The following is a 24,414-nucleotide window of genomic DNA, read 5'->3' as shown; positions in this document are numbered from 1 at the left end:
CAAAGGCCCTGAGGCAAGAGTGTGTCTGGTGAATTCACGGAGCAGCAACGTAAAAATTAGTGGATGGACGAATCTATCTACTCTGGCTCCTAGCCCAGCCCCACCCACCTCCGTCTTTTTTGCCGGCTTCCTCTTTTTACTACTGGACTCCCAGGGCTCTACCGCCCTGGACAGCCGCCTCCGGACTGGTTCCGCCCCGCCCCGCCCCGCCCCGCCCCGCCGCCCACACGTGCTGCCGCTCAGGCCCTGGCTCCGCCCCCGCACACGTGCTGTCACTCAGGCCCCGCCTCCCGCCGTGCACACGTGCTGCCACTCAGCCCCAGGCCCCGCCCCCGGCCTCCTGCTCCGCCCCCGCACATGTGCTGTCACTCACTCGGGGCCCCCGCCCGCGCACTTGTGCTGTCACTCAGCCCGCGTTGTGTCCGAGCAGGAGGCTGCCTGCCGGACGCTCGGCCCCCGCTCCGCCGGCCCATGGACGCCGCACTCCTCGTCGCCCTCGGGCTGCTGGCCCAGGTAAGGCGTCTGGCCGCGCGGAGTCCCTTGCCCCCTGCCCTACGGCTTACAGTGGGACGCTCCCGGGGACCACTGGCTCTGGCCGCCTCTGGAGGACCCATGAGCTGAGGGTGCCCGGTGGGTAGCTCTGTCCAGGGCGTTCTGTGACCCAGCGGGGTCCGGAGGCAAAGGGTATCCGTCTCCGACTGAACTGGACGGGGAGCCAAGCTGGGTGGCCGCCCGGAGACCACCTAGCAGGCCGGTCCTTCCCCTGGAGGTGCGCCCCTCAACCCTGCCCGACTTGTGGTGAGAGCCGGGGGGGGGGGGGCGGGTGGGCAGCAGGAGCACCCCAGCTGGACGAGCTGGTAGGCCGGTTCCCTGACACTCCTGCTGGGTAGGCAGGTGACCCTGGGTAGTGACCCTGGTGAGTGGAGTCCGAGGCATCTCCACCCTGTGTCCCGCCGGCAGGGGCAGCTGCGGGCTCTGCCCTTCAGGAATCCACTCTCCCCTGGGAGTGCCCTGGGATCCAGGCCCCTGGCACACAGCCCACACCCCCACACTCCCCCCCTGGCCCCAGTTCCCTGGTCTCTCCGAGCTGGGAGCGGGGCAGGATAGAAGGAGGCGCAGACCACTGCCCCTCTCCCCACCATGGGCACCCCCTGGGAGGGGGCCACATCTCCTCGAGTCCTGGGCCGAGTGGCCCTTTGGACGGGGCAGGCGCTACTCCGAGCCTCGGAGTGGAGCCGTGGCCTGCCTTTGGGGAGCAGACTGAGTCAGGGTCACAGGCCAGAGGCCAGGGCCGGGCAGTGGTGGGGACATTGTGCATAATAGAGGACCTTACTTGCCTTATACTTGACAGGTAATGAGCTTGAGGGCTTGGCGAGTGCCCATAGGTGCTTGCTGTTTGGGGCCCAGACCCTGGTGAGGACAGTCCAGTTTCCCAGCACTCACTCTGGGCTTCTTGAGTCCCCCTGACTCCCAAAGATCTCCCAGCTGTGGCTGGAAGCTGGTCAGATGCCCTCCAGTGGGACCCCTTCCCCTCCCCCCCCCCCCCCCTGCCCAGCAACTGGGCCTCGGGACACCCGGCACCCCTCGCTCTGGTCACCTGCACCCCTGCCTCTGGGCCCACCTGGGCCTGGGCTCCCCCAGCCCTCTGCTGGGAGGTCGCACCGTGCACAATCTTCTTGTGCGCCCTCCCACAGGACCGTATGCCCCCACACGCTGGAGTCCACTCCAGAAGGCTCCACGCCTCTGATGCCCCCTCCCCACTTGCTGTAGGAGCAGTGGTCCACCCCCACCCTGCACCAGACCCAGTACTTTGGGCAGGCACATGACGGAGACCTGCTCTTTTGGGTTTGGGGTGGCTCTGTAGCAGGGAAGGTCCTCTCCCTGGGGCTCTTGCGGAATGACCCCTGCACACAGCTGGAGGCTTTGGGGATTTGGGGGGATCAGCCAATGGGGCTTGGACACAAGTTCTGTACTCGATGTGGCTCAGATTAGCGCATGAGGGGAGCTTTTCCTAGACCCCCCCCCCCCGAAATACATCCGTGTCGGGGCCCTACCCACCCCTCCCCCATCCAGCTCAGCTTTCAGACTTTTGTCCTCTCCTGTCGAGCCACATGGCAGCTGAAGGCTGCCTCCTGGACATCCCTTCCTCCACCTCTGTGAGCTCCCGAGACCCACCGGCTGGCCCCGGGCGAGGCAGGGCTGGCTCAGGAGGGGCCCCAACACAGGGCGCTGCATTGATCTGGTGCTGACTGTGCCTTTGGGACAAGGCACACCCCTCCCCCGCCTGTGTCCCCTAAAATCTCACCTAGGGGGCTTAGAGTGTGTACTTTCAGAGCTGGGCCCTCGGGCCCCTCCCCGGCCCTTAGTGCCCCCGTAGCTGGCCCTGCCCTTGGGGGGGTGGGAGTGGGGGGTGGCGGAGCCTGGATGATTTGGGGCAAGCTGGTGAGCCACACGGTTTCTGGAAGGAAGGTGAGGCCTTGGCTGCACTCCTGGGGACTTGGACATGTGAAGGCCCCCACAGGCAACGTGGGAAAGGCCGTGGAACAGGCTGGCGCAGGCCACGTTCTCTAGTCACGTTAATATGACAGTAGCTGGGGCGGCAGAGGGCAGCTGGCTCCTGGACCATTCTCTTCCCCAGGTGGACAGGGCAGCTCCGGAGCATAGTGGCCCTCACGTGGCTGAACCTGTCCCTGCAAGGGGGATGCTGGGGGGGGGGGGGGGGTGGGAAACAGCTGCTTCTCTCACCCCCTTACTGTGGCGCCTCAGGAGACGTGCAGGGGCCTCTCTGGGCTGGGGCAACAGCTGGGCCCATTCCTGGCATGCCTGATGCCGGCCAGGCCGTCCAGGAACAGGGTGGTGCGGATTCCAGCCTGGGCAGAAGGGGCTCGGGCCTGGGAGGCTTGCGGGGGGTGCAGACCGGGAGCTCTTCCCTCCGCCCAGGCAGACCCCCCCCCCCCCCCGGGCCCCTGCCGCCCCGTTCCGCCAGGCTCTAGGCTTCCCACCCGCTTCCTAGATCATGAAACCTCAAGCCAAAAGCACTGTTGGAGGGGTCTCCACTCACACAAGTGTGGGACTAACCCTGGAACCTCTCACTCGAGCTCGCGTCTGCAGCTACGTTTTTTAAGGTTCGCCCAACGACGCCGGACGGGGTAGCAGAGCATGTTCCCTTCCCCTAATGCAGTCGCAACACGATGGTGGACAGGGTTCCAGGAAGCTGGGCCACGGGAGCAAAAGTCCAGCCCGAGCTCAGGCCTGCTGCCTGCCGTCTGAATCTCAGCAGTGATTTTAGGGAGCCCCAGGGGCCCCTAAAGGCCAGCAGCTCCAGGAGACGAAGCGGGCCGTCCTCACTTCCCGCCCAGCCTTCCCGGTCCACGGCTTCTCTACCCGGGGTGGGGGAACACCCAGCTCTCTTCCCAGGCTCCGGGGAGACTACGCTGTGGCTTAGAATTCTTTGTTCCGAACCCACCGTGGGCTGGTGGAGAGAAGCAGAGAGCCCTGTGAGCCGCGCCAGGAAGAACAGATTCCTACAGGGGTGGTGGGGGGCTTTATTACTCACCCGCTGGGGTTGGGTGTTGGGCTGGGGGTGGGCCCCGGGGAGGGACAGTGGCCCTGGTGTCTCCAGGGCTTCCAGACTATTCTCTCGGTTCTTGGTTAAGGCAAAGGCCAGGGATGAGCACGGGGGTATCGTTGGGCCTCACTTGGGGGAACCGGGTTTGTCACACCCATTGGTTGTGGCTGGGCGTGGGAGCAGCACGGTGGACAGCAGAGGGGAGCCCGCGTCCACTCGGTGGTGCCTTCTCGCTCTGCCCGCATGCTGGGGGTCTGTGTGAGCTGGCTTTGTCCGTGTGGCTTCGTCCTGGCCCCAGATGTCCCGTGGTCCCCAGGCAGCTCCCAGACCCTCCCCCAGCCGGCCACGTCCGTCTTCTGGGAAGGGGGTGGTGGGAGGACCCGGGCTGGCCGGCGGAAGTGGGCTGTGGCCCGGCCCAGCCGCCCCACCCACCGCAGCCTCTGATCTGGGCGGGGGGTCCCTGCCAAGGTTCTGTGGCTTCTGCTGACCTTCTGAACTTGGGCCGTGGAGTCCCAGGCTCTGCCACGACCGCACCAGCCCCACACCACGCTGCTGGGCACGCTGCGGCCTAAGCCAAGGCCGCCGGCAGAGACGGCGGTGAGGGGCAGCCGGAGGCTCTGTGGTGGGCTGGACGGGGCAGAGTGCGTCCCCCAGCATTCCTCCAAGAGCCTGAGATCAGCGGCTAGCCCCCCTGCAGACCGGCCCCCGCCTGCACCCCCAGTCCTGTCCACCTCCCCACACTGAGGCCGGGTGGGGAAGGCGCTCCTGGGAGCGACGGAGCTCAGAAGCTGGTTTCCCTGTGGCCCCCACCTCTGCTGCTCTCTGGCCGTGTGGGCTTGAGCCAGAGGCTCGGCCGCTCTGAGCCCTGCTCTGGGTGGCTGTCAAACCAGACAGCGCTCGTTCCTAGGGGGCGTGAGGGCTGCGGGAGGGCCTAGGGAGGGCAGAAAGGGCCGAGACAGGCGGACGCCGAGCCCCGTGCCGCCCTCGGGATGCTCAGGAAACAGATGCTGTCCCCGCTAGCACGGTGACAGAGGCCAGCAGGGCTCCGCTTGGCGGGAACACGGTGCTGACCTGGAAGGGTTTGTGCTCTGTGGGTTTGGCGCGACGCCCGAGCCGCCCCAGGCACTGCCGGTCTGTCGGGCTGGAGTAGCTTGGGGGCCTGGCCAGGAGCTTGGTCCTTTTTATAAACCATGTTCGCTGCCTCGAAGATTCCAGGCCCCTGCAGGTGACAGTGCCCCTGGGATTTCAGGTGAGGAGGAGGAGGAGGAGGAGGGGGACGATTCCGGGCCTGGGGACCCGGCTTGGGGCCACAAGGAGAGCTCAGCTGTCACGTGGATGTTACTGCTGTTTTGCGAGCAAAGCATGTGGAAAGCGTTGTGTGCTGGTCCTGGTAGGTGAAGGTGCCAGGGAGTAGAGCGGAGGGTTACACGGGACGGCAGCTGGCCTCTCCTTCCTGCCCCTGTCCCATCCCACCCAGAACACCGCCCTCACTCGTCCCTGACGCCTCTCTTCTGAGACCACGAGACCACCCCGTCCCATGCCCACTCTCCATGGACTGTGAGGCCCCAGACGGAGGCTGGGGGATGTCGAGGAGGCACAGGGCAGCCAGGGAGCCACCCTGTCCACCTTAGCTAAAAGGAGCGCCTCCTCCAGAAGGACCCAGGGCCTGGAGACCCTGGGTGGGGCCAGAGAGCTTCTAGGGTCATCCCTAGAGCACAGAGGGCTGGCGTCTGGGAGGGGGGGTGTCCGCTCTGCATGCCCCCAGCCAGCCTGTCCTGCCTTGGGTTTGGGGGAGGGCAGGGCAGGGGGCAGCTGCCAGTGTGGGGGGGCGGGGCCCGAGCAGCCTCAGAGGCTGCCTTCTCCAACCCCCAAAGCCAGCTGGGTCCCAGCGCGTGACCGAGCCCCTCCCCCAGACCCCACCCCAGGTGCCGCCATCTCTCACCAAATCCAGCGGGACCCTGTGCCCCTGGACCAGAGCCCCTGTGCCCAGGCAGCCACAGTGCCCGGTCCCACACTCAGACCAGCCGGCACCCTGTTGAAGAGCCTGGCGCGGAGACCAGGGCCGGGAAATTCGTGATGTGTTTGTGCTGCCAGCCCGTCCCTGAACTCATGGGACGGTGCCTTTTCTGGGCCTCGGTTTCCCCACCTGAACTGGGAAGGTGGGGCTACCTGTGGTCACTACAGGGAGCGGCCAGTGGGTCTCAAGAGACTTCTGACGGGTGCCCTCCTCCCACCATGCTCCCTGATGGCCCCAGTTCTGAGCCCAAAGGCTGGCCCAGGGAAAGGCCTGAGCTGTATCTACATGCCCCCACCCGCCCCTGCGGAGGAGGGGGTGAGCACGGCTGTCACGTGCTCCCCGTCTTCCCTTGGCAGCCCCCCAGCCCCCCCGAGTGTGTGGAGAAAGAGGAGGGAGCACCCCCAGGGCCGTGGCTGGGAGGAAAGCAGGGGGTCGGCACCCGGTGTTGTGGTCCCGTTTCAGCCCCTTGGGCCCTGCGAACCCCCCTGCAGCTAGGCCAGTCTGCACGGTGAGGTCGGGTAAGTTTGCAGTCCCTGCTGAAACCCTGGAAACGGGCTGAGCCTCCAGTCCCACAGAGCAGCCTGGAGAAGCCACTTCCGACCTGCCTGTAGGGCCTCCGCGAGCACCCGCTTCCGGGAAGCATTCGTGGGAGAGGGGAAGGGTGGCCACACCCTGTTAGCCACAGCCTTCTCCCACGAAGTGTCCCTGGGAGCCTCCCCCTGGCAGCTGTTGCCAGCAGCTGCCTCGTTTGTCACTCTGGCTCCGTCTGCCCCCTGAGCACCCCATGCTCCCCGAGGCCCGGTGCCTGCGCCTCCCTTGGGCCACTCCGGGAGGAGGTGGGGGCCCGGCAGCCTCGCTTCGGCCGGCCGGCCGGGGAACATCCACCAGGCCTGGGGCAGCTCTGGCCGCAGGGGCTCCCAGGAGACGACAGGAGACACATGCAGGGCTTTGGGGGCTCCAGTCTTGGGGTGTGGCTGTGGGGTCTCCCAGGACCATGAGCCCAGGGCTCTGATGGGGGCCAAGGTTATGGTGGGTTCACTTTTCTGCGGCCGGGCTCACTGGGGTTGCGTGCTATGTAATTGACAGCTAATTGTGCCTTTGTTCCAGAGCCTGGGCCTGTCATTGGGGGTCCCTGGGCAGAGGAGGCCCAGTACCCTGTACCCCTGGCACCGGGCACCTGCCCCAGGCCGTGTACGAAGAGCCTGGGTTATCCCCCCCATCAGTGTATCCGAGAACCACAAGCGTCTTCCGTACCCCCTGGTGCAGGTGAGGGGGGCACAGACGGGGGAGGGGGGGGGAGCCCTGGGGGCAGAGCAGGGGCTGGGCTGTCCCTGGAGGGTCCCTGAGGGCAGCACATCTTTGAGTCATAGGCTGAGCTGCTGGGGGAGGAGTCAAGGCCAGGAAGAGGCCTTTTGGGGCACCCTGCCTTTTGGGGCACCTCCCCCAGCCGGGCTCCTTTCTTGACAGATCAAGTCCGACAAGCAGCCATTGGGCAGCGTCATCTACAGCATCCAGGGCCCCGGTGTGGACGAGGAGCCCCAGGGCGTGTTTTCCATTGACAAGTTCACCGGGAAGGTGTTCCTGAATGCCATGCTGGACCGGGAGAAGACAGACCGCTTCAGGGTGGGCCCGCTGTGGGGAGCGCTGGCAGGAAAGGGGGGGGGGGCTCCTGCCACCACCAGTCTCCTGGTCTCAGGGTTGGGACTTGAGGGCACATGTCCTTAATTGGTAGCTGCAGACAGGGGTTTGGGACTGTAGGAGCTGCATTCCAAAGAAGATGTTCAGGATTCTGTTCCCATTTAACAGATGAGCATGAGCGAACTGAGGCCCCATGGAGGCGGGGCTTGGTCCTGCCCAGGGAAGCGGCACTGGGCAGCCCCCAGCAGAGCCGCTGTCAGCCTCCCAGGAAAACACCACTGGGCGCTGGTGTAGTTTTGCCCCAGTTTTGCCCTCAGCCTGGCCATGTGTGGTGGGGTGGGGCGTTGTGCAGAAGCCCACGGTATGGCACGTCCCAATGGCAGGTGTCCCTTGACTCTCCGGGGAAGGTGGCACGGGATCCCCCCGCCCCGGAGGCATGGGACTGTGAGGCTTGAGAGAAGGGAGCAAGAGGCCATGGAGGGGGGAGGAACCTGACTCCCCACAGAGTCCGGTGTCCTGCCGAGCCCAGAGTCTCCAAAGTGTTTTGAATTTGCCCTGGAGGAGGAGGCTTCTGACTTTGCTTTTTCCGTACCCTGAACGTTCTTCGTCCAGACTTTGAGAACGAGCTCTTGGTTCCCGTACACAGAGAGTTATCAGACAGAGACCACGGTCCTATCTGGGCACCATAGCATGCCCACTCTCCAGAAGCAGGGAAGTGGCTTCATTTCCGTTTCACGGGATCATTAAGCTCCAAGAGGAGCCTGCACCGATTAGCAGAAGGGACAGAGTGGGAGCGCTAGTGAGACTGTGGCTTCAGTCGCACACAAAACATACCTGTGAGCTTCCCGGCAGCCAAGGCGAGAGAGGAAGCGAGGCGCTGCCCTCCCTTGCTGTGGGCGAGCAGGCTGGTGGCAGGGAGGTCTCGCTGCTGCACACTCGCCCCACCCCATGCCCTTTCTCCCCCGTGTAAACTGGTGTCCCCAGCGGGACACCGGGTCTGCACTTGCTGTCCCTTTGCACGGCCTGGTGGGGGCCACCAAAACTGGGGGAGCACAGCACCAGCCCTTGCTCTCTGCTTGGCTAGCTAAGGGCCTTTGCTCTGGACCTGGGAGGAGCCACCCTGGAGGAGCCCACGGACCTGGAGATCGTGGTTGTGGATCAGAATGACAACCGGCCCGTCTTCAGGCAGGAGGCGTTCAGCGGCCGGGTGCTGGAGGGAGCAGTGCCAGGTGAGGCTGGGCGGCTGCGGCCGGCGTGGGGGGCTCTGAGTCCGTCGGAAGGCCCGGGGAGACTCAGCAAGACTTTCAGTGGTCCTTCAGAGCGTCCAAAAGTAAGCAAGTGGACTCTCCAGGGGTAGGGAGTTTGCAGTCACTTCCCGTTTCAGTGTACGTTTCACACCCCAGCGTCTTCCAAAAAGCAGTGAGGATTTATGGTGGCCGAGCTGGGACGGAGGCTGCTGCTGCACTGAGGTGAAATCCACACAAAACAGGACTGACCGGTTAAAAACGGACAATTCCGTGGATTTAGCGCCCTCACCATGATGCTGTAAGCCTGCTTCCAGAACATGTCCATCCTGTTTCTCAGCCCTACACCTCGATCTCAAACAAGGCACAACCTCCTGTCGAGGAGGACGGCCTCGCTCGCCTGACCTGTTCCAGGCAGGAGAGACCTTCCCGCTCTGGTCCCAGGGGCTGGAGTCCAATCCCAGGCCAGCCTTCCGCCTGAGAGGCTGGGAAGGGTGGACTCGTGGGAGGTGCTCCCACACGTCTGTTTATTTCACCTCCTTCTTCGTGTTTCAAGACTCAGAATGACATTTTTTTTTTTTACTTCTTTTTGCATACTTTCAGACTTGCAAAAAAGTTAAAAAGAATTGCAACAGAGTTGTGACGACCATGTTTGGGTCTTTGTGGATTATCTGCTTGTTTCCACCATTAGGTTGGGACGATGGTCCCGCTCCACCTCCTAAGCTCGTTCCCCTCCGTCTGGAGCGGTTCCTTGGCCGTTAGGCGTTCCTGACCCTGATGTTTTTTTTTTTTTTTCAAAAAAGTTTTATTGCGCTAAAAATACACATAAGTGTCACCATCCTAACAATTTTTAAGGGGACCGTTCAGTGGTGTTAAATACATTCCGAACGTGGGGCGCCTGGGTGGCTCAGTCGGTTCAGCATCAGACGCTGGCTCAGATCACAATTCATGGGTTCAAGCCCCAGATAGGGCTCTGTGCTGACAGCTCAGAGCCTGGAACCTGCTTCGGATTCTCTGTCTCCCTCTCTCTGCTCCTCCCCTGCTCGTGCTCTGTCTCTCTCTCAAAAATAAACTTTAAAAAAAAAACATTCATAATGTTGTGCGGCTGTCCCCACCACCGGTCCCCAGACCCCGGCTCCCACCTACTTTCCACCTCAGTAAATCTGTATACTCTAGGGACCTCGTGTAAGTGAAACCTTCTAGTATTTGTCATCTGTGACGGCTCATCTCACAAGCACAAGCATCCAGCTTCATCCGTGTTCAGGATATGCTTCCCTTTTGAAGCTGGACAGTAGTCCATTGTGTGGACAGACCACGCTTCAGTGGTCCTTCCTCCTGTAGATAGATACTTGGGTGGCTTTCGCGCCTTGGCTACCGTGAGTGATGTTATGGATGTGAGTTCACGTTCCCGCTTTTGGTTCCTTGGGGGATAAACCCAGAAGTGGAGTTGATGGATCACACGGCGATTCTGTGTTTCATTTGAGTGACCACCGTGTTGTTTCCACGGCGGCTACACCGTTTCACACCCCACCGGCCACGCGTGGGGCCCCATTTCTCCGTGTCCTCGCCAACACTTGTCTTTTGGTTTTTCATGATGGCCATCCCAGTGGGTGTGAACTGGTGTCTCGTGATGTGGGTTTGCGTTTCCCTGACGACTACTGATGTCGAGCACCTTTTCATGTGTTTTGTGGCCATTTGTATATTTTATCTGGAGAAAGGTGGATTCAAGCCCTTTGCCCATTTTTGAATTGAGTTGCGTTTTTGTTGAGTCTTAGGGGTTGTCTATATATCCTGGGTAGTCCTTCACAGAGACACGATTTGCAAGTGTTTTCTCCCGTCCTGTGGGCTGCTTTTTACCCCGTTGATAGTGTCTTTTGACACAGAACATTTAAAAATGTTCATGAAGTGCAGTTTGTCCGTCTTCCCTTTTGTTGCCTGTGCCTTTGGCGTCCCGTCCAGAAATCATAACCAAATCCAGTGTGGCGAGACTTTTGCCCTCTGTGTTCCTCCAAGTTTTACAGTTTCAGGCCTTACGTGTAGGTCTTTGATCCGCTTGGAGTGAGTTTTTGCGTGATGGTGTGAGGGGAGGGTCCAAGTGCGTGCTCTGGGCTGGGGACGCCCAGTTTTCCCAGCGCCGGGTGCCGAGAAGACCGACCTCTTCCCCCTTGCACGGTCTCGGCCCGCTGGCCGGAAGTCGTTTGGCCACCCGTGCGAGGGTCTGTTCCCGGACTTCCTGTCCCACCGGCCCGCGCGTCTGTCTGTGTGGCCACCCCACACTGCCGTGATCCCCGTACCTTTGGGGTGGTTTTGAAGGCAGGCGGTGTGAGTGCGCCCGCTGTGTTCTTGGCTGTTTGGGTTTCCTGGAGGTTCCATACGAGTTTTAGGATGGTTTTCCTATTTATGCGAAGAAACTTGTCCTTAGGACATTGATGGAGACGGTACCGAATCTGCACATCACTTTGGGCAGTGCTGACCTTGAACAGCGGTGACCTCGCAGTCCGTGAACATGGGACGTGTTTCCGTTTACTTGGGTTTAATTTCTTTCCGAAGCGTTTGTAGTTTTCACCGTCCAAGTGTCACACCTCCTTAGTCCTAACACTGACGTTCTGAAGCACTTACTCAGTTATTTTGAAGAACGTGGGCTGTCCGGATGGGGTTCGTGTGGTTGGAATCAGGATTTGCACTCGGGTAACAAGTTCTCCTCAGTGTGTCCTGTCAGGAGTGTGCGTCCCGTTCCCGGAGATGTGGACTTCAATTTGCCTTGTTTAGGGGGTGTCTGCCGGGCTTCTCCACTGTGATTTTTTTTTTTTTTTTTAGCTTATTATTTTGAGAGAGAGAGTGCAGAGGAGGAGCAGAGGGAGAGAGGGAGAGAGAGAATCCCAAGCACGTTCCGCACGGTCGGCACAGAGCCAGACGCAGGGCTCGACCCCCTGAACCATGAGATCATGACCTGAGCTGAAACCGAGTCAGACACTTAACTGACTGAGCCCCCCAGGCGCCCCTCCACTGTGATTTTTCCGTTTTCCCCCTGTAATTAATAGGCATCTTGTGAAAGATCCTGTGCGACTGTGCTCGTCCTCTGTTTCTCCTTAAACTTCCATTCCCCAGTGTGAGCATCTGCTCGTGGGCCTTGTCTGGGTCCGTTCTCCTAGGGGCGGGGGCGGTGGTTTCCTACTTCCATTGTCCCTTCACCCTTTGTCAGCGGGCTTTCTGCCCTGTGGACGTGTGCCTGCGGATGCTCTTTTTGTTTCTGTGACTCTGGACCTCCGGAGTCTGACTCGTTCGGTGGGTTATCATCCATTACGGCCATGGCTCTGATGCCCACATTGTCCGTGTTTGGCCAACAGGAGGCTCGTCAGATTGGCTGCTGTTCGGCCCCGGCAGCAGACAGAGCTGGGAGACGTGCTTCTGCGTGCAGACACGAGCGTGTGTGTTGTGCGTGTGTGCACGCGTGTTGCGTGTGTGCTGCTCACACCTGTGTTTGCACGTCTCTCTACTTCTGTTAGTTCGGCGTTCCCGCCGGTTCGGAGCTGGCCCGCTTTCCAGCTGGTTCCCCCGTCTGACCCCGGGCTCTCAGCCCCTGCTGGACTGTCTCCGTGTCTGGGGGACACATGTCAGCTCTTGATCGAACGTGTATATCAGACGCTCTTGCTTCCTCCTCCAACCGGCGCAAGGCAGACGGCCTAAATGTTCAAGTCCGTACAGACCGATGGGGGCCTGGACCTGGCACGGTGGGCCACGGGCGGCGAGGCGTGTCCTGGGGCCAGGTTGGCACCCACACGTGTCCTCCCTGCTCGTCCCCGTCCTCGCCAGGCACCTACGTGACCAGGGCCGAAGCCACAGACGCTGATGACCCAGAAACAGACAACGCGGCCCTGCGGTACTCCATTCTGGAGCAGGACGGCCCCCAGCTCTTCAGCATCGATGAGCACACGGGGGACATACGCACCGTGCAAGTGGGTCTGGACCGCGAGGTGAGGCTACCGCCACGAAGGCTGGGGGCCAGGGCCGCCAGGGTTGCATCCTTGCCCGTCTTCTCGGCGCTCTGAGGCTCATGGGGCGGCTCATTCCAAGCTGGGCCCTCCGCCCCAGCCTTGCCCACCCTACGTGCTTCCCCCGACACGATGGAAGGGAGCCTCCGCTTGCTGTGGATACTCCCAGTGGCTCGGACACAAACCCAGCTTGGGACACCCGCGTCTCGTGGCTGCTCGTGGGTCTAGGTGCGAGGAGAGCGGGAAGGGCCCTCCGTATGGTGCCTGGCCCTGACGAGTCCTGCCGAAAGCCTCCCCCGCCCTGGAGCCTGCCAAGCCTTCGGGCTTCCTGGCATGGGGTAGGCCATCCACCTGGCCCCACACTGGCCAGTCGTGCTCTGGAGTAACAGCCACTCTCTGTCCTTGCACACTCTTCCTCCAACGGGACCCCTGCTGCCGCTCACAGCCAGGCTGCTGCACAGCTTCGGCACCTCCAGGAAGCCCTCCTTGGTTTCCCCGCGGCTACACACACAGCTCTGTCTAATCACTCGCTGCATCAGGTGGCCTTCGGTCCCTCTTTCTGCCACTGGAAGTGGGCCTTCAGGGCAGGGACCCCAGCTTGTTGGTTCAGCTCCAGCGTGCTGTGGTGTTCCGTGAATGTGTACCCAACTCGACGCCTGGCCTCTTGCCCACTCATAGTCTGGGCTCGCAGTCGTGTTGTCAGACCCAGAGGGCCGGGCGGCACATTTTGCCCCAGAGCTTGGGAGCAAAAGGCCGGGTGTTGGGGCTTGTGATGCGCACAGGGCTCTCCCGTGAGGCTGAGCCCGGTGCTGTCTGCTCAACGCCGCCCCCCCCCCCCCCGGGCCCTACGGGGCCACCAGGGACCCTGACTGCGCATTGCTGTGCCCCCAGGTGGTCGCCGTGTACAATCTGACCCTGCAGGTGGCAGACATGTCTGGAGATGGGCTCACCGCCACGGCCTCAGCCATCATCACCCTTGAGGATGTCAATGACAACGCCCCTGGGTTCACCAGGGACGAGGTACTGCCCCCGACCACACCCACGCTGGGGACTGTCCTTCCCTCCTCAGGCTCCCGACAGAGAGACAAGGACTTGTCTGAGGACAAGCACAGAAACCCAGGTTAGACTGGTGGCTTGTGCACACATAGACACAGAGAAGCTCGGGGAGACCCTGGGGGGAAGCGTCCCCCCGAGACCCCTCGGTGGCCCTCGGGCAACAGGAAGGAGCCTTCCCTCCGCCCCCGCCGCGTGGGACGGAGCAGCCAGCCCCAGCCTCCGGGACAAGGCGGCACACAGGGCGCCTGGCGCACAGCTGAGCCCGCAGACAGGGCCTCATGGGGACCCCTGGGGGGCCGTGATTCCCAAGGCCACAAGCCCGGGAGGCTCTGGGGGGGGCGGTGGGCAGCGGAGTCAACAGGGGGGGAGCAGGGGTGGGCGTCCCCCCGTGGGGCCTCCCCCCAACCCCGCAGCCCCGGCGGTAACGAGGGCCGGGCTTCCGTAGTTCTTCATGGAGGCCACGGAGGCTGTCAGCGGAGTGGACGTGGGGCGGCTTCAGGTGGAGGACAGGGACCTGCCGGGCTCCCCAAACTGGGCAGCCAGGTTCACCATCCTGGAGGGCGACCCCAAGGGACAGTTCGCTATCCGCACAGACCCCAAGACCAACGAGGGCGTGCTGTCTGTGGTGAAGGTGAGTGGGGTGCACGGCTTTCCCAGCTGGGGTCTGGCTTCTGGACCCGAGCTCAGGGGGCCCCCGTTTGGGGCAGAGCAGAATGCTAGGGGACCCGGGAATGCTGGGGTTCTGGGCGCAGGCCACGCCGACCCCGGGGCACAGGGCCGGCCACAGCCCGGGTGATATCGATGGAGTGCTGCTTCTTCCGGTGTGGGATGCCGTGTAGACCTGTGTCAGGCGGGTCTGAAGCCAGGAGACAGGAACAGCGGGAGACACACGCACACACGGGTGCAGACCTGCTTAGATGCTGACGCACAAGGAGCGTTACTGCAGGAAACGGGGGTTTACAGGCCCAGCGGGCTGGGAACTCAGGACCCAAATCTTTCCTCTAAAGGAAAATCTCAGCTTTGTTCTCGACGGCTGTGAGCTACGGACGAGCCCCACTCAGGTCATCCGGGACAATATTTAAAGTCAGCAGGTGGCAGAGGTTAATTTAACCCCAGGTGCCAGCCCCCTCTGCGTGCCCGGACGAGCGTTGCTTGAGTCACCAGGGAGGATGCCTGACCAAGTGACGCACGAAGCTGGTCACACGCCGCCTAACAAACTCATTCTGAGTGACGAGTAGCTGTCATTTTTATGTTATTCTTTGCGGCTTTTGGTCCTGAATAATTTTTATTTGTGCAGGGCTAATGAGGGACAGGGAGAGTAGGGGCTGTGAGGAGAGACTGAAGGGGCCGCGGTCCCACTGTGGGGGCCTCGCCCTGCCCTGTAGCCGCCTCCGGGTACCTCAAATGTGAGGGGGGCCCGGAGTCCTGAGCGACCGCCCCCCCGGTCCCCCCCCCTCCAGCCCCTGGACTACGAGAGCTGTGAGCAGTACAACCTGAGAGTCGCAGTGCAGAACGAGGCCCCCCTGCAGGCGGCCGCCCCCAGGGCCGAGCGGGGCCAGGCCAGGGTCAGCGTACGGGTGCAGGACGTCAACGAGGCGCCCGTGTTCCAGGAGAACCCACTGCGGATCAGCCTGCCTGAGGGGGTGCCCCCGGGAACCCCCGTGGCCACCTTCTCTGCCCAAGACCCTGACACACAGCGGCTGCAGAGGCTCAGGTGGGGGCCGCCAGGGTGAGGCAGAGGGGGCCGACGGCCTCCTTTGTCCGCTGCCCAGCCGGGGCGCGGAGCACGGTGGAGGGTTCCCGTCAGAGCCCTGGTCGGAGGGTAGAGGGCACGTCTGTCCGTGTACAGCCCTGAGCATCCCTGGGGCCTCGAGCCCTGTGCATACGTGCATGTCGGCGTGAACTCATCCCAGCAGGCCAGGCTGGGCGCTTGCTGGCCCACCGACGCCACCCGGTCGGTTCCGGTGAGCCGGTGTGTGCAGGCCGGCCCTTCGTGTGTTGGATGTCCCCCCAGCCCTGGCCCTATGGATCTGTGTCTGTCTCCACGGTGCCCACGCGCTGAAGCCTGGCTGTGGGACTCACTGGCCGTGGGGCCCTGGCCCTGGGCCTCACCTGCCTTCCCTGAGCCTCGGTTTCCTCATCTGTCAATTGGGACAGAAACCACCAGCTCAGGGCAGTTGGGGGCCTAGCTTCAGAGGTGCGTGCGTACACACGTGTGTGGGAAATGTGTGTTTCTGTATGACCACACCCCTGGGGGTCCTGTGTCTGCTCAGGGTCACTCTGTCCCCTCCTCGGCCAACAGCTACTCTAAGGATTATGACCCAGATGACTGGCTGCGGGTGGACAGAGCCACGGGTCAGATCCAGACCCAGCGAGTGCTCAGCCCAGCCTCGCCCTTCCTTAAGGATGGCTGGTACAGGGCCATCATCCTGGCCTACGACGATGGTGAGTGCCAAGCTGTGCCTGGGCTCCAGGGCTCCCGGACCCGGGCCGGGCATCCTTGCTGCTGCCCGAGGGCCGAGAGCTGCGCGTGCCGCGGAGCCGATTCTCGGGTGGGCAGTCTGCCCCAGCAGGGCAAGGAGCCCACCTGGCCTCTCCCGCCTGTAGCCTCCCCACCCAGCACGGCCACCGGGACCCTGTCCATTGAGATCCTGGAGGTCAATGACCACGCCCCGGAGCTGTCCCCGCCATCTGGTAGCGTGTGCAGCAAGCCAGATCAGGGTTCTGGCCTTCTCCTGGGGGCCACAGATGCGGACCTGCCCCCCCATGGGGCTCCCTTCCACTTTCAGCTGAGTCCCCGTGTCCCAGAGCTGACCCGGAACTGGAGTGTCAGCCAGGTTAACGGTGAGTTTTTCCAAACACCGGCCCGCGGGTGCAGCCCTGAGACCTGGGGGGCGCTCAGCACCGTGGTCCTGCTGGTTCCCGCCGCATCCTCGGGAGGGGCAGGAACTATCACGCCCAGCGGGAGGATGGGGAAACTGAGGCCCCAGGTCTTGGGATCCTCACCCACCAGGCCGCTTCTCCGAGCAGCAAGGGGCGCGGAGGGGCCCTGGAGGGGCAGGGGCAGGGCGCGTCAGGTTCGGAGGCCCCTGCTGACCTTGGGCGCCCTCTGCAGTGAGCCACGCGCGCCTGCGTCTCCGGCACCAGGTCCGGGAGGGTCTACACCGCCTCAGCCTGCTGCTCCGAGACTCCGGGCAGCCGCCCCAGCAGCGCGAGCAGCCCCTGAACGTGACGGTGTGTCGCTGCGGCCCGGATGGCGCCTGTCTGCCGGGGGCCGCTGCCCGGAGGGCAGGAGGCGTGGGCGTCAGCCTGGGCGCCCTGGTCATCGTGCTGGCCAGCATCATCCTGCTGCTCTGTGAGCGCCCGCGTCCGGACACCTGCTGCCCTGACTCCGCCTCCTCGCAGGCCCCGCCCCACCTTAACCCTCCCTCCCCCCTCCTCCCCTCCCCCCCCCCCCCCACCGCAGGCCCCATACCACCCGATCCCATGCCCCACATGTCCAGACCCGGCTGGATGACGGGGCACCCACCACCCCCTATCTGTCCCCTCCTGCCCAGTGCTCGCCCTGCCGGTCGCCCTCGTCACGCGGTCCCGGCGGCAGTCAGGGGACAAAGGGTTTCTGCACGGGCTGCAGGACGATCTCCGGGACAACATCCTGAACTATGATGAGCAGGGGGGCGGGGAGGAGGACCAGGTGAGGGGAGGGCGTTGGGGGAGGTCGTGGTTTAGAAATGCTAAGCGGTTGGAAGGGTCCCTGAGAGCCTAGGCCGTGGGTCCCCCTCCAGCACCCCTCACCCCACCTTCAGGAGGAGGGAGCTGTCCCCCACAAGTCCTCTTCCCTTCCCCCGCACCCCCCTCATCCCACCAGGGTGCCTGGGACCAAAACCCCACCCTGTGATTGATCGGGGCTGAATTCTGCCTACTGTGTCCCCAGGATGCTTACGACATCAACCAGCTGCGCCACCCAACAGAGCTGGCGGCCTTGTGCGCTCCCCTGGGACGGCCGCCACTGCGCCGAGATGCCCCGTTCGGCCGAGTGCGCCCCCAGCCACCCCGCATGCTGCCCACCAGCCCCGCTGACATCGCTGACTTCATCAATGATGTAGGTGTCCCTGGAGGTGTGCAGACGGGCAAAGGCACGGGGACACGCACATAGGGGCTCCCGCCCACGCCTCTGTGAACCCTCCGGACGCGCACCATTTGTGGAGAGTGGGTCCGTCGCTGGGGACCCCAGCTGAGCTTCTGGGGAACCCCTGACAATCTGAGAGCTGGGTGAGGCTGGGGAGGTGCAGGGGACCACAGGCACAGGTCCCCTGGAAGAGGAAGCTGCCCCCCACCCCCGCCCCCGCCGAGCCTGGTTGAGCCGGGGTGGGTTGGAGCTTGCTCTACAGCACTTTCCACTGGACACCGATCGACAAAAGTTAGCGTGTCCCGAGCCTGGGGGTGCAGCTGTCAGTCGCATCCCGGAACCACAGTTATGTGCGCACAGCATGGCGAGTTCTCGCAGTCAAGGCGGGGGAGGCTCAGAAGGCAGGCGGCCCGGTTGGATGGGCTGTGGGGGAGCAGAGGGTGCCGCCTGCCGGCCTGCCCGACGCCACACCCGCCCTCAAGCACAGGGCTTGATTCAGAGGAAGCCCCTTACAGATGCCTGGGCAGGGGTTAGGCCCAGGTGCAGGTCCCGGTTAGGAGGGCGTGTGACCCTTTGGGTGAGAGGATGGACGGAGGTGGACGGGACAGAACCCTTTGCGAAATCTTTAAAAGGCAGAAACGGGGGTCTCACCGATGGGATGTTAGGAAGCCTCACGTACCCCAGCCCTAAGGAAGGAGAGAGCCGCCCAGAAGGAGGTGGGGCGGGTCTCCCAACGGTGCCCGCACTCGGGGCTCTGCCCCTCCCCCTCCTCTTCCCGCGGGGCTGGGGGTGGGGCTCCCTCCTCGCTGCCTCGGGCTGAGCGGGCTGCAGCCTGAGCTGGGGGCGGGGCTTGGTGCCGGCAGGGATCCTGAGCTCTCCCGGGCCTCTCCGCAGGGCTTGGAGGTGGCAGACAGCGACCCCAGTGTCCCGCCCTATGACACAGCTCTCATCTACGACTACGAGGGGGATGGTTCTGTGGCAGGGACGCTGAGCTCCATCCTGTCCAGCCTGGGGGACGAGGACCAGGACTACAGCTGCCTGCGGGACTGGGGCCCCCGCTTCGCCCGGCTGGCTGACCTGTACGGGCCCCCGTGAGGGTCGGAAAAGGGCCAGGGAAGGGTGGGGGGCTTTCTGATGCGGACCCGTGTGCCCTGCTCGCGGTACAACCACCAGACACGGAGGGCAGACGTCTTTCCGAGGACAGGCAGCCTGGCCTCCAGGCCCGGCTGACCTCTGTAGAGGCCCTTGGGCAAGTCTACTTCTCCCAGGGAGGACAGAGACCGGGAGACCCAGCGCCCGGAGAGCGGGAGCCAGACAAGCCTGGCGTCATTCAGCCTTCCCCCACCTCGCCGGCCCCCAGCGGCCTCCCACTCATGCCCCCCCCCCCACTCCTGAATTAAAAACCTGCCCTTCTCTCCAGTGCCGGTGGCGCGGTCCGGGCTGCCCCCACGGGGGGGGGGGGGAGAGGGGGGTAAGTGAGCCCACCGGGAGCCCCCTCCAACCCAGGGCGCACGGCCCGAGAGAAGCAGCAGCGAGGACGCCAAGTTCCACAGATGCCTTTATCCTCCACGCGTGGCGGGAATGGAGGGGAGCCAGGGCGCCGGCGAGTCAGCCGTCCCGCTCCGGCCGGGACCCCGCCCGGTGGGAGGGCGGGGGCGGGCGGCAGCGGGCCCGGGACCCGCGCAGGCAGTCGGCGTCCCGCAGCGACGCGGGCAGGCGGCGGCCTCGGCTCTCGGGCAGCAGCAGGACGCACAGCAGGGCGAGCACCGCGAAGGAGGCGAAGACCACGTGGTGCAGGAAGAAGCCGCCCCGGCCGTGCACGTCGGCCAGCGGCGCTGCCGCCTGGCCCAGGAAGCCGGCCCCCAGCACAAGGCCTAGCCCGGCCCCCCTGCGGGAGAGCGCGCGGTGGGGGGCGGCCCGGGGGCAAAGCGGGGGTGGGGGGGGGGGACTCAAAGTCTGTGGAAAAACTTCCTCCTGGCCTGGAACAAGTTTCCTTCTTTTCATCAGAAAATCCAAAACCGCTCCCCCCCCCCCCCCGCAATTCTGTCCTCGCTGCTCCCCAAGCCCCCGACCCCATTCCTCCACTCCCTTCTGTGACCAGCGGCCCCCGTGTGTCCCCCAAGAGGTGGTGGGAACCCCGGGCGCGACGGGGAGGGCAGGGTGTGGCTGGCAGCCCAAGCTCACCTGATCACCGTGGGGAACACCTCCGCCGCGAAGAGGCTGCTGAGGGCAGACACGGCGTGGGAGGCCAGGAGGCCCAGGACGGACAGGGACAGCATGGTCCAACCTGGCAGGTCTGGGGGCAGGAGGAGGTAGTTCCCATGCTGCCCGCAGGGCCTGGCCTCCCCAGCCTTTCCCCGTCTGGGATCATAGGATTTTTTTGGCCTTCTGACTCTTTGGGCCTCAGTTTCTCTGGGTACACGGTGGGAAGACAGATGGGGCAAAAACCAGAACTTCATCCCAATGCCCCGTATCCTGTGCTACCTTCTCGTGGCCCCAGGAGGGGGCTGATCCCACTACCCCACATCGGTCAGACCCTCTGCCAAACACGAGGACTCGGTATCGGCAGGGCCCCACACTCACACTGGGTCCCGGCAAGGAGCAGCAGGGATGCCAGGCCCAGGACCAGGGTGCCCAGCAACAGGACCGGGCGTCGCCCCCAGCGGTCCCCTGTCAGCAGCAGGAGCACAGCGGCCGCTGCCTCCAGGCCGGCGGTCAGGAAGTAGGGCCAATAGAAGGTGGGCTCGCTCGGGGCCAGGTTGCGGAGGAAGCCGGCTCTGATGCCCCCGCAGATCAGCCTGGGAGAGAGGGAGAACGCAGCTATGGCCCAGCCAGGACGGGGGACTCCAGCGACCAAAGACCCACCCACCGGGGGGATGGAAGGCGCAGACCCCATTAGCCCACCCGTGCCCTCCCCTCCTCACGAACTGAAGCCCAGGATGAGTCCGTTTCTCCAGGCGACGCGGGTGTGCCGGAGCTCCAGGACGGAGTGGTACTGGGGCCGGGGGCTCTGTGCACCCAGCATGTCCAGCTCTGTGGCTCCGGGGACATGAGGGGCACATGTGAGAGATGACCCTTCTCTGGCACCCGTCTCCCATCTCCCGGCTGGTGCATCACCTGTAACCAGGGAGCTCTCCTCCTCTGAGCCGTCCTCCGGGTCCACGCCCCCAGGTTCTGCAAAGTGCCACAGGATCTTCCGGGCCCGGGCTGGCTGTCCCGTGGCCAGCAGCCAGCAGGGAGACTCAGGGAACAGGGCCGGTGACCTGCAGGGGTGGGGCGAGAATGCCCACAGGTCCTCTCCGCAAGGAGGGCAGAGGCTCACGACGCCTCTCTGGATCCAGGGGGACAAGTCATGCCGCGGCTTTCTGGATCCCTGTGCCACACCCACACGCCCGGTGCTGCACAAAGGTGCGGAGAGAAGTGACACACGGGGCCGCCATACTGTCACTGAACCGTGACACGCTTACCCCCAAAAGAGCAGCAGAAGGCCCGTCACCAGGGCGCTGAGCCCCTGCAGGAGGCGCCAGTCCTGTGCCAGAAGCGCCAGGCCAGGCAGCAGCAGCGTGCCCAGCACGGAGAAGAGGCCGGCTCCCACGGAGAACACCAGGCGACGAGGGGGGTCACACAGCTCCAGGCCTGAGCAGACGCAGATGGCCTGAGGACCTCTCCAGGGCTGCGGGGACCGGTCACTAACCTACAGCTCCAGCACCTGGACCTTCCCACCAGGGACAGACCTCATAGAACAAAGAGTGCCCCTCCCCCCTCCGCAAGAAGGGCCCTCAGCGGGAGTGCCAGAGGGGCCTCCCATGCCACCTGACTTCGCCCCGCAGCAGAGTGGGAGGCCTGGCCTGAGGGGGTGCTCCCCAGGGCCCCCACCCCCGCGGTACTCACGAGCCACGTAGAGGGCAAGGGAAAACCCTGCCAAGGCCCCCCCGTGAAGCAGCCTTAAGGTCAGCAGGGCGGGAAAGCTGGCCGCCAGGGCCTCACTGGCCCCCAGGCCTGTGGCCAGCACCAGGGAGGCCACGAACACAGCCCGACGTCCAAACCTGGGGGGCAGCCAGGGAAACGTGGGTGCGGGTCAGGACAGCTAGGGCATCCGGCAGGACCCTGAGGGCCTGGAAGGGGGGGCTGCTGGGAGAGAAGCGAAGGGGCAGCACCTCACCGGTCACAGCCCGCACCCAGGAAGACACAGCCCAGCAGCCAGCCCAGGAGGTGGCTCATCTGCTCCAGGGGCACCTTCCAGCCATCCTCACACACCAGGTTCCACTACGGGGACACCAATCACCTGTTGGCTGGCCGGGCCACCCTTCCCATTGCGAGTTCCCAGAAGGCCAGGCTGCAAGGGGCGCTAGATGGCCTGCTCCAGTTCCTCTCTGGAGATAAGGGGAAACTGAGGCACAGAGAGGGTGGAGGACCTGCTCAAGGTCACACAGCATGATCTCCTGACTCTGGTAGTCTTCCCGCAGAATCTGAACAATTCCTGGTCTGAGTCCCCAGAGGGCAATGACGGGGGTCCCCAAGACACCTGCCTGGAACCCCAAGTCTGTTTTTTCTCTGGATGGGGACCCACTCCCCTTTCTGCAGCCACTGGTCTCCCACCAGGGGACCCTTGACAGAGCTGAGCCTCCTGCTGGCTGCTGTGCCAAGGCCTCCAGGGCATCGCCCTCACCTCCCCCGACACTGCTCACTGCAAAAGTGATTTCGGGAACTGTGACTCAGGCCTGCGCGCACCTGCTTTTCCCGGACATGGCCCTTGACCTCAGTTTCGCACTTCCCCACCTCTCCTTCAGGTTTCTGCGCCTCCTCCCCAAACTTAACGTACTGTTTTGGATCACACTACATCACAGTTTTTATCTTAAAAACCAAACGTTTGTGAAAGCTGCCGGGGTGCTGATTGATCAGTACCCCCACAGAAGGGCAGGGGTGCCGTGGGGCAGAATGGACGGAAGACAGCAGCCCAGCCGGTTTCAGGGCCTCAGGCAAAGACGTGGCAACCCTGTCCCTGTTCCCACACTGGAGCTGATCCTCCCAGGGACAGAGGTAGGGATGCGGGGCAGAGGCTGCCAGGAGGGAGGCAGAGCTGGGCGGGTCCCAAGCCCCAGGGAGGAAGGAGCAGAAGAGGGGCATGGGAGGGTCCAGCTGCCTCCTCCCCTTCTTTTCGCAACCCACCCCTGAGTCGCCCCCACCTCCCCTCCAGCTTGTTTGCACCTCAGACGAAAGGTCTGCTTTTCGCAAACGTATCTCCACGTGCCTACCTTGATTCAAAGCCTCCTGTCTTGGGAACCCGCTTTCGACACCTACATGGCCCAAAGCCACAGCTTGCTCAAAACGCTGGTGGCACTTGAGTGCCACCTACTGCGGACCACCTGGCGCCGATCTGCTCAGACCTGCGGCTGAACGCCTCCTCCCCCAGGCTGCCCGCCCGCAATGGCAGTCCTCGGGCGGCAGGCTCCGCCGTTGGGCCCGGCACCCCCGCAACCTGGGCATCTGCTGCGTCACCTGACGACCGACTAAGAGCCCAACCTGACAAGCCCCAGCCGACCGCGGGCAGAGGGCAAGGGAGAGGAGCAAGGGGGGACGGAGGGAGGTGAGGACGGAGGAAGGCAGACAGAAAAGTGGGGGACGAGAGGCGTTAGGGTGAGAGCAAACAGGATGAGGCAGAGAAGGCTGAGGCGGAGACCCCGACCGTCGGGCCCGCGTGCTCCCGCGTCCGGTCCTCCGCTGATCTGATCGGGAGCGTACCTGGGTCACCGGGCTGCGCAGCAGGCCGGCGGCGGGCAGCGCGTAGTGCCAGCCGCGCGTGCAGGGCCGCGTGCCGTTGGGGCGGGCGTGGGGCTCGGGCTCAGGGTAGCGCAAGAGCAGGCAGGGGCTCGGGGCGCGCGCGGGTCCCAGGCGCGGCACGCTGGCGTCGAGCAACGCGGGCCCGCGCAGAGCGCGCAGCGCGGGGGGCAGCAGCTCGGGGTCCGGCCGGCAGTGGTGCGCCGGCGGCGTGGTGAGCAGCGGCTCGGAGCCCAGCGCCAGCCCCAGCGCCACGCACGGCAGCCACGAGGCGGCGGCCAGCAGGCGCCGGGCCCGGCCGAAGCCGCCCGCCGCGCGCAGCACCCGCGTCTCCGACTCCATCTGCGCCTCTGCGCTCGGGCGGGCGGGGCCTGCGCGGGAGCCGAGCCACCGAGGGCCGGACCCTGGGGCCAGGTCGGCAGGGGCGTGGCCTGGAGAGCGGGCTAGAGGAGAGCCGGGGTGCCCTCGCCCCTGCCGCGGGGGCTGCGAAGACCTGGTGGTGCGACGTGGTCGGAGGACGCGGTCAGCTAAGCGTCCGGGCGCGGGCACGTGGACCTGGGGCGTGAACACGGGGCGGGGACGTGGTCTGAGGTATCCTCGTGCAGGGGCGTGGTCGGGGGTGGGGTCGATGGTGTCCTCCCCAGGGCGTCCTCGTGCGGGGTGTACACGTGCGGGGCGTACACGTGTGGGGCGTGGTCGGAAGGGCGTCCTCCCGCGGGGGCGTGGCTCGAAGGCGTGGTCGGGTAGGCGGGGCATGGTGGGGGGCGGGGGAGCGTCCTCGTGCAGGAGCGTGGTCAAGGGCGTTGGTGGCCAGGCGTCTGCGTTCAGGGGCGTGATCGGCCACGTCCACGTGCGTGGAAGTAGTCGGGAGGCGTGACCGGAGGGGGTGATATCGCGCAGAGGCATGGTCAGGGCGTGGTCGGCGGGGCGTCTTCGCGCAGGGGCGTGGGCGGGTGGTCTGGCGGGCAGGTGTCCTCGTGCGAAGGCGCGGC

General features: G+C 64.4%; 2 protein-coding genes across 3 annotated transcripts; one reads left to right on the top strand and one right to left on the bottom strand.

The window, feature by feature from the left end:
• Positions 1–222: 222 nt before the first annotated feature.
• Positions 223–18,881, top strand: CDH15 (cadherin 15). Of its 2 annotated transcripts, none has more exons than XM_027076426.2 (14): positions 223–513; positions 6,693–6,851; positions 7,053–7,208; positions 8,308–8,452; positions 12,281–12,441; positions 13,351–13,479; positions 13,961–14,146; positions 15,126–15,229; positions 15,818–15,960; positions 16,123–16,359; positions 16,631–16,870; positions 17,073–17,209; positions 17,450–17,617; positions 18,539–18,881. In XM_027076426.2, exons 1-14 carry the CDS (start codon positions 358–360, stop codon positions 18,737–18,739), a joined length of 2,322 nt encoding a protein of 773 aa, XP_026932227.1. In that variant the 5' UTR covers positions 223–357; the 3' UTR covers positions 18,740–18,881. The 2 variants fall into 2 exon arrangements, with proteins under 2 accessions (XP_026932227.1, XP_026932226.1); XM_027076425.2 differs by having other exon boundaries at positions 225–513; positions 14,976–15,229.
• A 371-nt stretch (positions 18,882–19,252) lies between these two features.
• SLC22A31 (solute carrier family 22 member 31) lies at positions 19,253–24,073 on the bottom strand. Its single transcript, XM_027075803.2, has 9 exons — positions 23,387–24,073; positions 21,807–21,910; positions 21,536–21,690; positions 21,112–21,280; positions 20,762–20,907; positions 20,569–20,677; positions 20,228–20,442; positions 19,829–19,940; positions 19,253–19,532 (listed from the first exon to the last, which is right to left on the bottom strand). Exons 1-9 carry the CDS (start codon positions 23,762–23,764, stop codon positions 19,253–19,255), a joined length of 1,668 nt encoding a protein of 555 aa, XP_026931604.2. The 5' UTR covers positions 23,765–24,073.
• Between the last annotated feature and the right edge of the window lie 341 nt (positions 24,074–24,414).

This window comes from Acinonyx jubatus, chromosome E2 (genome assembly GCF_027475565.1).
Source record: "Acinonyx jubatus isolate Ajub_Pintada_27869175 chromosome E2, VMU_Ajub_asm_v1.0, whole genome shotgun sequence".
NCBI lineage: Eukaryota > Metazoa > Chordata > Mammalia > Carnivora > Felidae > Acinonyx > Acinonyx jubatus.
Note: the sequence above shows the minus strand (reverse complement) of the source record. Positions and strands in the feature narration are given on the sequence as shown.